Genomic DNA, 15,451 nt, shown 5'->3' on the forward strand with positions numbered 1-15,451 from the left:
TCTAGGAGTTCTCAAACCTTTTATCCTTCTAGTCTCTAAGAAATTTTTAATACCAATGCAAACTTGTCAATGAAATACCACAGACTCATAAAAATTACTTGAGTAAGCACATATAATAGTAGAGAAAATTTTAAACACAATAAAAATCAATATATTAACATACACTGAAATATGAGAGCTAACAGTACTACCTTTATTGAGAAGGTTAAAAGGAAAAATGCAAAGCCTATAATCCATCCAAGAATAGGAGATGATTTCTATGGTAGAGAACGAATCCACAAGGACTTGCCCGCTATATTATAAAGACTCCACATCCTCGGAATCCTTGGGGCATACCTCGTACATCCCAGCTCTCCTTTTCCTCTATTTCCATGAAACAAGTCAACCAGCCGCTACACACTATCACTACCCTCGTGTCCAAAAACACAAGGTCTCGAGTTCACATCAGATGACAGCAGTCCAACCAGTCCAAACCTCCTTTAGCATCAGTTAACAATGGATCAAAACTATCAAGGTCAAAACATCACTGCTCTCACCACCAGCTGTTACAGATACCGAAGCATCTTTAGCCCATGGTATAAATGGATCCTCCAGCACAGGGATTTTCTTCAGCTCTAACGATAAAGAAAAGCTCTAAATATGCAGAACATCGCTCTCAGGAGGAAAGGTAACTGCTGGAAGCGTCGCTTCTACAGGATCGCAGGGGTGGATGAGACTCAGAGGAAGCAGCTTCCCAGCAAGACCGCCTTCACCTTTGCAACCTGAGAAAGTGTTACTGAACCAGGTCCGTTTTTGTCCACCGCCCAGAGAGCCAAAAACCGAGACGCCGAGATTGCAGCAGAGAGAGGGTTACTCACAAGGCAGCCACGTGAGGAAGCGAGAACACGAGCCTCAAATTCGCTTCCCCTGAAAATAGGGACTCAGGGGTATTTATGGGATGGAGGCAAGGTGGTCTGAAATGTGGAGGTAGGTGATTGGAGGTGAGGAGAGGTGAGGTAACTGATGATCTGCGCAAGCGTAGTCAGACTCCATGCCTCTTCATAGGAAGCGTGTTCACAAAATGGCGGCGTTAGCATGATCTGAGGGTGGAGTTTTTAGCCTCTTGACGTCAAAAGGTCGCCTATCAGACATCTGTGCGGGCCCAGTTGATGAGTTGGTGGTCTCAACCGGCCTGAAGTGGACAAGGAGTTCTAATTCCCGAAAAACAGCTCACACACCCATTACCATGGTGACCCAGGCTCCAGGGACATGTTACGTATAGGAGCCTAGTGGGAGTCAGCTGACATATTTCCTAAACAGCACAGTTAACAATGGGTGGGTTAAACAGCTAAAAACTATAATCAGTAATTGCAAAAAGGAAAAAACTTTAGTACCTAGATACTTAATCATCAATGGCTGTTTGCTGGTTTCAAAAGAAGGGTACCAAGAAGAGGTAAGACATTACTGACTCCGCCAACAGGAGATCAATGGGTTACTTACAAGGGGAGGCCGACTGAAAGACTTCTTGGCCTGTACCACTGCCATAGCGCTGCTACGGACTTCCTCATACACATCATTCCTTCCCCTTCTGTGTGAGTAAAACCACTTAAACGACAGAGGATTACTTCCCATGCATGTCCACTATATCACAGAGTACTACAACAAAGAACCCTTCTCCTTGAAGTATAGAGAGAGACACAACTGAGCAGCGTTTAAGCATTTCTAAGCATTAAAAACACAGTAGAGGCCTCTGAATTAAGCCTCTAAATTTTCTCAAGAAATTATGCCATTCCCCCTGAAAAATAAAAAGGACTATTTTCAGCCCATTGCAGCTCTGGCCTAACAGATAACAAAGCTTCCAGTGGGTCCAGGGTACAATGGAGACTGACTGGATCGCAGAAAAATGCCAGTAATTTTGCCATCTAATCAACACTTCCAAGTACATCGTGGGGAAGGAGGAAAACACAAATTCTTCTCCCTCTGTCACCCAGAGTGGAGCAGCTGTCAAAGGATAACGACTCTTCAGCGTGATTACCATCCTCTTGTAGCAGCCAATACCTGTTATTATTTGTCCTTATAATTTTAATACCTTGCTTTACTAACTACCATCTCAAATTGATAAGAAGTCATATTTGCCATATATTTACACTTTTAATGTGAAAAAAGCCTTACAAAGCTTTCAATCGCTAAAATTATGTCGAATAACTATCAAGCCATGAGGCAGTAGTTATTTCATCCAAATGGCCCCTTACTGCTAAATTTCATTAACATCAGGTTAGTACTTATAACGCAAAAGCAGAAATGAACAGAGTAATAAAATTTTCTCTAGTTCCCTTTTCTTTCATTATCAATAAAATCTATATTTGGAAGCTTAGAGTTACTGTATTATCATTGCTATTTTAAAACCAACTCACAAAAACAGGGACAGATGTTCTCTCACCACAAGTTCTATGAAAGACGCATTCTATCTCCACACTGATTCAATCCTCAATGAAAATAATTCACTTCAAATACTCAAAAAGGTTAGTAATTTTCCAGCTTAAATTCAACAGGATGTTTTAGTTACCAATAGGAAGCCTAGATACCCAACTTGCCTCTTTAAAAAAAAGGTAAACAAGTATTCATAAAGACCTGTCTGTTCAGTGCCTGTCACATTGATAGGCACATGGCAGGCATGAAATAGATGTCTGTGGATGGACTGACAGAAGAGTGAATGACGGACAGAATCAGGAGAGCAGACAAGGAGGAAGGAAAGGCAGAGGGAGGTGAGAGAGGAGACTGAAAGAATCCATAAATCCAAGAAGTATATAAATATGATAGAGACAGTAAGGGCAGAGAAATCGGGATGACCGCCAGTCAGGTCTAGCCGGTAGAGACAAAACCAGAAGTGGGAATTTAAAGGGCCCTTTTCAGATGCTAAATCAAGAGAGACAGCGTGTTCCAAGGGAGTAAAAACTGTAAGACAGAGGCACAAAGTCGGGAAAATGAAATGCATGTTCTTAGAACAGCAAGCAGATTAACTTGTCTAAAGTAGGGAGTTTATGAAGGAAATCGTGGGAGGTTAAGACTGCAAAGTCAGGCAGCTGTAGCCAGATGCTGTGCAGAACATCAACACTGGGGGCGTCAGCCTGCTGCCTCGTCCCCACCCTCCTTCGAAACTCGGCACCTCCCCCTCATCACAGCCACACCTCCATCACATGCTTTCTTTATCCAAACCCCCAAAACCAAAATTTCTGATAAAGTGACAAAAATGCTACCATCATAGAAAATGCAAAAAAGAAAACCACCTGATGTACAAAGTAAACAATTTGTAAAAAACTAATGCTAGAAATATTGATTTTCACCTAGCATCTGATAACATCCTGTCAAGTTTTTGTATACAGTTTCAGAGTTATTTTGTTCTGTCTTAACAAATTTGGTTTGGACCACTTTGAACAAGAAAGTCTATGAGGCAATAAACCAGGACAGGAAAGCAGATACCACCAACTGTGTGGAGAGCGACAGGGGCCTTACATACACTGTTTCATTTCATCTTACCATTATGAATCTGAAATTACTCCTCCACCTTCATGCATATGTCATTAACTAAACAGCAAAGCCAGGATGCAAACTTACCTAGAACACTACTAGTTAGAACTCTGCTGCTCCCATCACCCAATGGTATATGTTCAGCACCTTCTTAACAGAACCAGAAGGAAACAGTTCTAAAAGCACCTGTCCAATTTCAAGTACACATGGCCTATATCCAAATGCCTAAATGCACTAAAAACGAGGCCAGTCCTCAGCTCACAAGCAGTCATTAAATCCCATCACTGAAGCTCTCGGGCATTTGACTTCTACCCAAACCACAGTCTTAGAGAAACCATGAGGAAGCATCTTTCAAGCCAAACTAAAATGATTTATGAACAGTGCTCCCATCCCAGCTTACGTTCCCAAATTCTACTGATACACGGAACACAACAAGGCAAGATACTGGGAAAAAGACAGCATTCTCATAAAACCTTTTTGTGTTATAGTAAGACTGATGCATTATCTTCCCGACCCTCATTCATTTATTGGACAATAACTAGACAGCTACACTCTGTCGGATGCTAGGGCTAGAAACAAGACTGCTCCTGGCCTTAAAAAATTCACAGTCTGGTAATTTAACAAAGTATATGAAAAAAATCTATACTCCCAGAGTGGGTCCTTCTCTCTATGGATATAAAAATCAAGACTACCTTTAGAAAAGTCAAAATGAGAAGTACACAATCCAAATTCTAAAGTCCACGCCCTTTATTAATTAGCTAGTCCTCCAAAAGCTCACTGATGCCCTCGGTGTCACTTTACACACATTTAACAACAGACTTGGCTTTCTAAGGACATCTCCTAGATGGGCCATTTACCAGCTTAAGGCCCTTAGGCAAGTGACTTCACTTGCCTGAGGTCCAGTGTGCTCATGGGGAAAATGAGGATGAACAGCCACACTTCAGACTGTTGTAAGGATTAAAGATAATTATGCAGTGCACCAACCCAGAGTCTGGCCTTTAGCAGAAGTGCAATAAATATAGCTAACATCATAATCACAGGATTTACAAGCCAATAACGAATTGATCAGAAAAATCAAAATAGAAGTGATGGGAGGGGGAGGAGAGACTAAAAATAGCTCTAAGAATAAACAGCTGACAGGAAGGAAAGAGTCAAGAAAACTACACAGATAAAATCACTCAGAAACAGCAGCCTGGAGCCGCTGGCCTACACACTTCAGGAGCGGTGGAGAGCATCACCAGTGCTTTCACAGGACGGAACAATGATGCAGCTGAAAACAGCATTAAGCCACGTAAAACACATTAAACTTTCTGTTTTAAAAAAGACAGATAAGCACATAACTGACTTTGTTAAGATTCCTATCAAATGTGATTTAGCAACACAAATTTAACATTTTACATGTCTAAACTTTAATTGACTGCAAAACTCTATTAACAAGTTTCTGCTAGAGGAACCTCTCAAATTTCAGGAACCATTTTTTTCTAGTAAACACCAAAAAAGATGTATTTCAAATAAATCAACTGTGAAATATTTCAGTGTCATGGCCTAAGACAGCATCAGTTCCTTAACAGCTAAAACGAGATAAAGTTTCAGTGTCCATCATTGCCAAATGTTTTTATATCTAACAAACAAACACAAACATATGCCATGGAGAGATCTCTTTACTCGAATTTTCTCCCTACTTTTGGAAGGCGGTAAAAGGAGAAAAACATCTGTTCCTTCCTGCAGAGCTGGCAACCCTTATTCTATGGTTTAAAAATAAAAGATGTTTATGGAAGCTTATAGATATAATGATCACCTGCTTCAAAGGCAGCTGGCAATTAACTGATCCAAAGACACAGCAAATACAATTTTTTTAAAGTGAAAAAATTTCCCTAAGGACAATATTAGTGCTCCCCAAGTCTCTGGTAATTTCCAAGACACCCATAAATTAGTAGAGGACGGTAAAGAACCAAATGTGATGCCGGAGGACAAGAAAACAGACAACAGCTGAGAAACTGGGGCCTGTGTCCATCTGGATTCACTCTTATACCATGAGAACGGTGGTTTCCACGAGAGCTGCCTTGAGAAAATCTGGTTGTCTCTGACCAACGCGCACCTCTCATCCAGCCCACAGCAGGTCGGATGTCCAACAATGAAAGGAACTCACCTTATCAAAAACAGAAACTGAAAATCTCATACGTGAAGCCCTTAAATTTTATAATATCTCTTAAAAACAGTCTTTACTCTGTAGGTCGTCTTACAGTGTTGAACACCCAAAGTGAGTAATAAGCAAGGACAGTCAGACCTGAATCAGTAGACTAAGCTTCTATTTCTGGCTCTGCTCTGAGTGAATCACAGGGTGGCCTTGAGAAGTTATTTCATCTCTCTATTTACCTCCATTTCCCCACCAGTTACAGGGTTAGGTTCAATTTACCAATTCTTTTTTTTTTTTTTTTTTTTTTGAAAAAAAAGGGAGTGGGTGAGATAAATACATGGAAACTGCTACACAAATATCTACTGGTCACTGCCCAACAACACCCAACCATCAAATACAAAGTAGGTGATGTCCACATTAAAACCACTAGCTCTATACTTTTACTCTGCACGGCAAAAGATTCTGCCTGGGGAAGTCAACAGGATCCAGGTCCTTCCTGAAGACGACTCCTGTAAGAGTCCCAAATTTCCCACTGGAAATAGTACTTAAGCAAATTAAAATGTAATGCAACGTCCAAGAATACACTTTGACCTTGGACCTTTTTAGAGTCCTACGGTATTCAGGACTATCAATCCTCCAACGGAGGCCTCCTCCCTCACCCCCTGCCAAGGGGGCAAGTCCCCGCACCCTCGACGCTCCCAGAGCACCGTGCTGCATCTCCGTCCCTGCGCAGGCAGTCAGTGAGCCTTGGAGAGGAAGAACCATGACTGACTGATGCTTGGATCTCCTACCACCTCCCATCCTGTCTGGAAGAATGTACAATGTACGTAGGCATGTATACATGTATTTGTTAAATGAAGGAAACGAATATATTTCCAAAGTCCAATGCTACTAGGATGAGCAACCATTAATATTAATGAAGGGCAGTCTTAATTATGGTGACATTTTCATTTTTGGAAAATTAATATATAAATGAATGTTACCTAGCGAAAGAGGAAATACATGATTTCTCACCAACATTAAATTCACAAAAATTAACTCAAGAACTTTCCAATCTTCCTCCTTCAAAAAATGGTCTTTCGGGGGTTTTTAGGTTGTTTTTTGTTTTTTTACAATTTATCTAATGGGTATTAGATGATAAACATTCCTTTCAACTTAACCTACTCGATAAAGGAAAGGAAGGAAAAGAAGTAAAGAAGAGAGAGCGCCAAGTATGTAACATGACTAGAAGAGGCTACTCTTGCTGTTTTTTTTTTTATTCTAGTTGTAAGTGCCACTGGTGGTGCTATGTGGGATGCTCCCTCAGTATGGCCTGATGAGCGGTGCCATGTCCACGCCCAGGATTGGAACAGGCGAAACCTGGGCCACTGAGGCAGAGCTGACTAACTTAACCACTCGGCCATGGGGCTGGCCCCAAGAGGCTACTCTTAAGTATAAGAATCCATAAATGTGGGGCCGGCCCAGTGGCACAGCAGTTAAGTATGCACATTCTGCTCTGGCAGCCTGGGGTTTCCGGGTTCGGATCCCGGGTGTGGACATGGCACCGCTTGGCACACCATGCTGTGGTAGCCATCCCCTATATAAGATAGAGGAAGATGGGCACGGATGTTACCTCAGGGCAAGTCTTCCTCAGCAAAAAAGAGGATTGGCAGCAGATGTTAGCTCAGAGCTAATCTTCCTCAAAAAAAAAAAAAAGGAATCTATAAATGTAAAAGACAGGCCATAGGTGAAAATAAAAATGTGGTCAAACAAGTCACGACCACAACATTAACAGCATTTGGCCAACCAAGAAGTAGCCACACTGACCGATAAATATCATCTAAATAATGTTTTATAGATAGCCTATTTATTAAAGTAATAGGACGTAAGATGTTCAGCTTTTCAAATTACATTTGAAATGTTTAATCATTCAAACATTCATCACAAACCTACCAGCACCTGCATGAATTTTCATTTTTTCCTACTCCTTGAATTCCTACTCAATATTTCATTTCGTAATGAAGAGCCAGGGTTAATAAACATAAACGTAGCCACCCTCTACCATTGGGTGCTGAAGGTAAGGACTTGCGATCCCATAAGCCTGTAAGAAAGGACGAACTCATCACACCACTTGACCTTTACCACAGTAAACTGACCCTTCAGTCCAGCCTTAGGGTGCCTATCAGAGTCTATAACAAATGCTAAGGAGAGGTACCCAATCTGGACCTTTGGCCTTCTCACCTTCACTATCTCCAAGCTATACCTTGTTTGATTGGACCATGAAACCAAGTAAAACTTATCCCTAATACTCTATTTATTTATTAATCTTCTACAGGCATGTATCAGATCTAGTTGCATCAGCAAACAGGAGTGACCACTTAACTTGACTAAGTGGTCTACCCAGACGGCTGCAAGATAGAAACTACGTACCACATATACACACGTACTCAAAGATACGGACAGTCAGGGATCACCTTTGGATGGTACTAGAATGACCTGTTTCTCCAACACTCACCCTTGTCAAAGGGCCATGAACAATTTTGTTCTTTTTAATGCTGTGAGGATGAGGAAGAAAAAGAATAATGGCTTAGCTAACGATGCAAAAAAAGGAGTTTATGTGCCCGGCATGACACTAGACGTAGAGAACTGTAGATACCCTGGGGAAATGGACAGAGCAGCCCTTTCTAGAGATGACGTAGGACAGACACAACTAGGTTGTTCCCCTTCAGACCTTCTAAGAAAATCGAAATTTCACTAAGCGGGTAAGCGGCTGAGCAGGACGTAAAGGGACTCCCCGGGAAGAAGGGACACGTCAGGCAGTTCCCGGCTCTCAGAGCCGGGGCAGGCGGCAGGGCAAGGTCCCGATGGGCAGACGCTGGGTGCCCCGAGGCCGGCGGCAGGGCGCGCTCACCTGTGAACACGTTCTGGAAGCCGCCGGCGGGCGGCTGGGCTCGCGCTGGGGGCGCCCCTCCGCCGCCGGGGGCGCCGGCCGCGCGCTCCAGCAGGTGCGCCGAGCCCCCGGGCCGCGGCGCGCGGGCGCCCAGCTCCTCCGTCCAGTCGGCCGAGCGGCTCAGGCCGCCGGCGAGGCCGCCGTCCGCCCGCTGCTTCTTGGCCGGGGCGGCCGCGGAGGCGAGGGCAGCTCGGGGCCCCCGGCTCAGGGAGGACTCCAGCCGCCTCTTGATCCTGGGGCTCTGGCTGGGGGACTGGTTCGGTGAGTGGTTGGGCGAGCTGAGCTGCCGGGTGGTGGTCTTGATGTAGCAGGGGGTGATGAGCGGGTAGGGCTTGAAGCAGCGCGGGCTGGGTGCGGGGCTGCCGGGCAGGGAGGCGGCCGCGGGGGCGCCGGGCCCTCGCGCCCCCTCCTCGGGCTCTGCCCCCAGCCTCTGCGGGGCCTCTCCCCGCTCCAGGCCCCACTCTTCCCCCGGAGAGCCTCGGGGGGCATCCTCAAAAGCATCCTCCTCGCCGTCCTCATCCGTGTCCCCAGCCCCGCGCACAGGGGCTCCGGCAGCGCCCTCGCCAGGTACGGACTCGGGGAAGGGGAAGGCGGTGGACGAGGGCGAGTCTGCGGTCGCGGGCTGGGCCGCCGGCAGGCCGGGCGCCTCCGAGGCTCCGTGGGCGCCGGGAGGCTGCGGCTGCTCGGGCAGCGGGGGCTCGGCAGCCAGGCTCTCGGGCAGGTCGGAGAGCGCGGACAGCGCCTGCTCCGTGTCTGGACTGCCTGGGGCCTCCCCGGCTGCGCTGCTCGGCCCCAGCAGGAACTGGTCCAGGCCCAAGAAGGCCCCAGGCTGGGGGGAGGCGGCGGTGGGGGGCGCTGCAGGCTCCTCGGAGCCCTGGAGCTGCAGCTGCTGCTGGAGCTGCTGCTGCTGCTGCAGGCGGATCGCCTGCTGGATGTCTGAGAGCAAATCCTCCTGTTCCGTAGCCGAGTGAAAGCTATAGATATCCGTGTCCGAGCCTGAACTGGTCCTTTGTCCATCCTGCGCCCCTGCCGCAGCTTCCAAATCCCCAGCGACCGCCCGGCCCCCGGCCCCAGCCTCGGCTGGCCCCGGGCCACCTGGACGGGTCACCTCAAAAGGGTCGGCACACTCGGTATCCGACAGGCCTGTCTCATCCGCCGAGAGGCTGAGGTCCGGGGTCTTGGTGGCCAGGGAGTGAGCGCTGTCCAGCTCCCCGGTCTGCAGGGCCTGGGAGTCCAGCACATCCTCGCGGGAGCCGCCGGCGCCTTTTCCCTTGGACAGGTTCTTCCTGATCCGCAGGTTGGAAAACACCGAGGCTCTGGAGTCCGACTTGCTCTTCTTCTTGCCCGGCTCCCCGCCGCCGCCGCCGCCGCCACCGCCACCGCCGCCGCCGCCCCCTCCCCCTTTGCCGTGCTTGCCCAGCGCCTTCTTGCCCCCACTCCCCTTCTTTGTGGCTTCCACATCTCTGGGCCCAACAGCATCCTCGGCGCCGCCGCCGCCTTCGTGCAAGGCATCACCTGCGCTCCTCTTCAGCTTCCCATCCTGGTTCCCCATGTTGTACTCCCGCTGCTGCGCTGCCGCTGCGCCTCGAGCAGTCAGGCCATCACGGCCCTCCTCGGCCCCCGGCCCGGGCGAGGGGAGCCTCCCAGGCAAGTCAGGCGGCGGGGCGAGCCGCTGAGAGAGGAGGCCGCCGCGCGCCCGGCCGGCCCCGCGCGCATCTGCCGCCGCTTTGCATAATGCGCTGCGGCCCGGGGCTGGCGGGGCGCGAACATGCTCAGTGCGGCGCGCGGCGCCCACCAATGGCAGCGCGGGACGCAGCCCGGGCCCGGCTCCCCGCTGGCCGCCGCCGCCCCCTCGGCCCCAGCTCGCCTCCCGGCTGAACGCGGGCGCGAAAAATGTTTCCTCTATCTTGGGAACTTTAATCTCCACCGTGCGAATCGAATGCATTGTTCCCGGCTGAAGAGCTGGTCAGCTGGAAGATGCACACCAAACTTCAATGCTCAGGGACCTGCCACGAGAATAGTTAAATGAAAAAGAAAAGTTTAAACGGGGAAAAACTGAAGCCAAGTCCCACTTTAGAGGTGCTGTAATATCAGGGCCATATACACACCCCAACCCCACCCCATGCAGAAGCATGGTCCTTCAATAAATATTTGTGGAATGAATGGCTTTTCCTTAATAACTGATCATCTTGAACACTGTTAATGTGCTTCAGCATATGGTTTAGGCAAGGTTACCACATATAGTGCTGCTTTTATGTCTCATGCGGACCTTGCATCTCGATGAGAGAACACTAGCTGTCATTTCAAAAGTTCATTTTTCAAACTTTGTTTGACAAAACGGCGAGGAGGGGAGTCAGAAAATGCTAAGAGATTAGAGTTGATTAAAATGCTAATCTCCAAAATTCTATGTGTTCACCATATAAATCAAACAGCATTTGTATTCAAAAAGGGTGCATATGCCAAACTCCCAGGAGGTCAAACTCATCAATATTAAACATGTTCCTATTGTTGCTGCCCATAAAAAAGAAAAAGACAAAAAGGAAACACCCTTGGCGGCACAACTCACGAAATCAGATGTTATGCTGTTCACCACCGCTTTCCCAAGCAAACCCTTCAAGGCAAACTGTCCTTGCCTTTATTATAAAAGTTTGCAGCAGTTTACAGTAACGGAGTTTCTTAACTTTCTGGCTTCATTATTAATATAAAATTTTTCCTTCTTGTAAATCTTGTCACAATTTTAATTACTTAGGAAATTTAGTTACCTATATTAAGAAAGCATTTTTAAACATCATTGGTATCTAAAGAAGCTCCAAACTATAAATAAAAATAAGACTAAAGTGGCATTAATCAATAACGTTACAAGTATTTAAGTTAGAAGTTCACTGTTAACCACTTTGAAAATACGGAAATGCTACCCAGCAGGTTAGTATTTTTAAAATAAGCCCAAAGGAGGATAAAATACTACATGTTGTATGATGCAATTTAAATGCAGCTGGCATATGTTCCTTCACACATTGTGAAGCAACATTTTAAACCTCCCTCCTTAAACATTTTTATCAAAATTAAAAAATTGGTCATATAAGTCCTTGCTGTAAAAGCATTACATAGCAATAATTTCTGGCCTTTTTCAAACTGTGTTCTTAAAAATAGATGCTAACTTAAGGTCAGGTGGCCAGTTGTCCTCAGGTGGCCCTTTTGAGTAAAGAGTTTGGAGAAATCAACTTTAATAGCTTTGCCAGGGTACTAACCCAGTCTCGGAGGGATTCCGGAGCACTTGAAAAGCCTTTGTTTCACCTCCTTCACAAGACTGCTCTCTTCTTGAATCTGGGCTCCTCAGAGGGCACAGTTTGCCTAAGGCTATTAGAATTGTCTGCTTCTTTGGGTACTGAGGTACTATGAATTTTGATTTTTGCTCTTTCTTTAAAGGGATGATTTTGATTCTGAACTATTTGTTTCCTTACTATTTTCTTTTGGGATCTGTTCTGCAAATTCTGGAGATAAAAGGAGTGAGGAAGGAAGACAGGGAAGGGGAGAGAAGACTGCTGCTGTTTGGCATCCTTTGAACGTGAAACAATAGATGACAGTTGTGCAGCAGGTCACAGCTGACAAAGCTCTGTTACACGCAAAGGCTTGTTTGAAACTCACAAGTGTGGGTATCAGATGTAGGTAGTACCCTCAACCCATTTTAATTAACGAATAAGCTCAGACTAAGATTTGTCCAAGGTCACAGAGCAGCAAAGGTGATACTTGAACCTATGAATTTAGATCCCAAATTTCTTATAACAAACAACACTGTGCAGTTTACTCTTGCACGGACTGGTAAAAGCATCAAAGGTTTGCCAAAATATTCCTTGGTATTTAGCAGTCCCAAAGATGCCTGGGACATGGCCTAAGCTTAACTCCATTGGAGCAAGAAAGAATATCACACCTGTAGTTGCAGAAACATTTTTAACAAAAAGAGATCCTACCTGTCCACAAACTAGGTGCCAGGATGCAGAAGAGCAATAGGCAAATGTGGCCAACGTGTCTGTTCAACAACCTAATCTAGAGTAATTGTTGGTAAAAGTCTTCAGTATTAGCATCCCCAAAAGGCACAAAAACGGTATATAAAACAAAATGCAGGGCTACCCATTTTCCAATAAAGGGAACTGGATATGGACTTTAAAAATAATATAAGAAAAAGTAGATTGGAAAACTTTAAACAAATGCTGAACTCCAATTCATAATATGCATATGCGGACATAGGTGGGATAAACGTATTGATGTCTGCATGTCACTCTAAGATATATCCAATAAATAAGATGCCTTCATGGACAGATATGTGATAAAGCAAGTATAGCAACATTGTAATTGTATAATTTAGATGATGAATATATGAGTGTTGCTGTAAAATGCTTTCAGTTTTTCTGTATGTTTGTATGTTTCTGGGTAAGAAAGTGAGTGGCAACAATGTGTGAATTTCCCAGCCTCTTTGAAATTAAACTCGTGTACTGGTTAATGGCACTCAATAAACACTAAATGAATGAACAGTTCTCCTCTTCACTTTCACCTACCTGTTTGTCTGAATGACATCTTTTCTTTTTCTCTCTTTCTTCAGCCCTCCTCCTCTTCCATCACTCTCTCAATTGACTATAAAATACACTGAAGTGGTTTTGATACTTGTTTTTTTAGTTTTCTCTCTGCTTAACCTTGGTGGAATGTTTGAGACGCTCTAACAAAACAATCAGACTGCGTTTTAATTATCCACCTCATCCTTTTCTCCAACAGGTGAATGACCTTCTCTGAGCAGACAACTCTGCCCTGACGTCAATTACTAAGACTTTGCCTCCCAAATCCGCCTCTCAGCCCTGACTTCACGCCTACACTCCTGACCCCCGGACCCACTTCCTAGAGAACACTTCTACCACCATGCCCCCACTCAAGCCCAGCATGTCTGAAACTGAATGCATCATCTCTTGCATATCTCATCCTCCTTTATTTTTTTATCCAGTAAAAGCACCACAATCTCTCCAGTTGCCCAAACCAGACTTGTTGCTGACTCCTCCTCTCCTCATTCCCCAACATATACCAGTCTCAGAGACTTCTCTATTCTACCTCCTTAAACTCTCTCAAATCCATTCATGTCTCTCACCCCAACTGCCGCTTCTCTTGCCTCCCACCCCCACCTCCAACTCCCATCTGTTCTCTCTCATAATCATTAATGCTTCTCAACTGGGGTGATGATTTTGCTCCCCAAGGGACATTTGGCACTGACATTTTTGGTTGTCAATGGAGGAGGTTCTGCTGGCACCAGAGATGCTGCTAAACATAATGCGTAGGATAGTGACCCACCCCCCAAACAAGAATGATCCAGACCCAAAACTCAATAATGCTGTGGTTAAGACACCTCCTTTACCATGAAGTCTCTCACAGAGCTGATGGTCAATAAGTGTTTACTGAATGAGTGAAAGAATGAAGATTCTTTCAAAATTCTATTTTTCAGTTATTAAGCTAAATCAGAAATTTGAAGGCAGAACCTAACAGGACAAATAAAATTTTAAACGCTGTATCTATAGTACCAAATACCTTAAATGGGGAATTATCTCTTCTCTGAGGCATTAGTACATGAAGTGTTTCCATGAAACTATGCATCTGTATAAATACTCCAATTCCCCACACACTTGATAACATTATAAAAAATCCTTGCTTTTACCAGAAATTTTCTGGCAACCAGGACAGAATTCCCAGAGCTCTTTTTACAGAGATAATTATGTGCATCACAAACAAGTAGTTATGTAGCTTTCGATTTTTCCTGACATCTTTCATTTTATCACCAATGCAGCACTTGGAAATAAAATGTGTACAAAACAGAAAAAAAGTCAAATATTACTTCTCCAAGCAATGTAGAGTATACTACAAATTTGTTTCTATATTAGAAAAGAGTTAAAGGAAAGAATTCCAGGTCACATCTCTTCCTCCCTCTTAGATATGGAGGCACACGTAGATTTCAACACGTCAGCCAAAAAGTTTCTGGCTTATTTGCAACTGAGAAACAAAGGAAGAAATGAAAATATGTATTTTCTTCTTACATCACCAGGAATCTCCTACAAAGCTAAAGGGTTCTGGTATTGAATCTCCAGATATACCCTTTGTCAGTGAAGTTGGCCTTTGTACTCGAAAGGGACCGCTCAGGGACTATCAAGTTGATTGTCAACAACCATTCAGAATTTGCTATGGAAAGCCCACTGTAAGTGTCTCAGCCCATCATGTGCCTTGTTCAGTGGCAAGAAGTGACAGAAGGATTCTAAAGACAGAGCCAATAAGAAATGAAGGTCAAGGAAGCCAATCGTTAGCCTTAGAGTAGCGCTTTCCAACACAACACAAGGCAAGCCTCATCGGTAATTTCTAATTTCCTAGTAGCTACATTAAAAAGGTAAAAAGAAACAGAGGAAATTAATTTTAATAATATATTTCACTTAACCCCAAATATTCAAAACATTTCAATAAAAAAATCAGTAAGAATTATTAAGGAGATATTCTACATTCTTTCTTCATACTAAGTCTTTGAGATCCAGTGTGAATTTCATACTCACAGTAACATCTCAGTTCAGACAGGCCACATTTCAATTGCTTGGTAGCTATTCATGACAAATGGCTGCTCCTTTTGGACAGTGCAGCCTTAACCTTAGATTTTTGAGAGATTCTTGAGCAGAATCTGCAAAGGCTGACCCAAACCATGTTATTGAGTTTTAAAACGGTATTATGTATTCTGATGGACTTAAAATGACTTGTAGGTATTAGAGCATTATATGTTTCACATGTAAGCATAACGTTGTTCTCACATTGTGGGAAAAAATTCAAAATCCTTTTTTTAACCATTCAGTTGAATAGAGATGTAA

General features: G+C 44.7%; 1 protein-coding gene across 1 annotated transcript in view; it reads right to left on the reverse strand.

The window, feature by feature from the left end:
* The window catches only part of FMN2 (formin 2), a 343,222-nt gene extending 332,964 nt beyond the window's left edge, over positions 1-10,258 (reverse strand). The window contains exon 1 of the mRNA XM_046679366.1: positions 8,535-10,258. Within this exon, the coding sequence (XP_046535322.1) occupies positions 8,535-10,125 (1,591 nt within the window). The 5' untranslated portion in view covers positions 10,126-10,258. The remainder of the gene's footprint in view (positions 1-8,534) is intronic.
* Between the last annotated feature and the right edge of the window lie 5,193 nt (positions 10,259-15,451).

The sequence above is a fragment of the Equus quagga genome, chromosome 12 (genome assembly GCF_021613505.1).
Source record: "Equus quagga isolate Etosha38 chromosome 12, UCLA_HA_Equagga_1.0, whole genome shotgun sequence".
In the NCBI taxonomy this organism is placed as follows: Eukaryota; Metazoa; Chordata; class Mammalia; order Perissodactyla; family Equidae; genus Equus; species Equus quagga.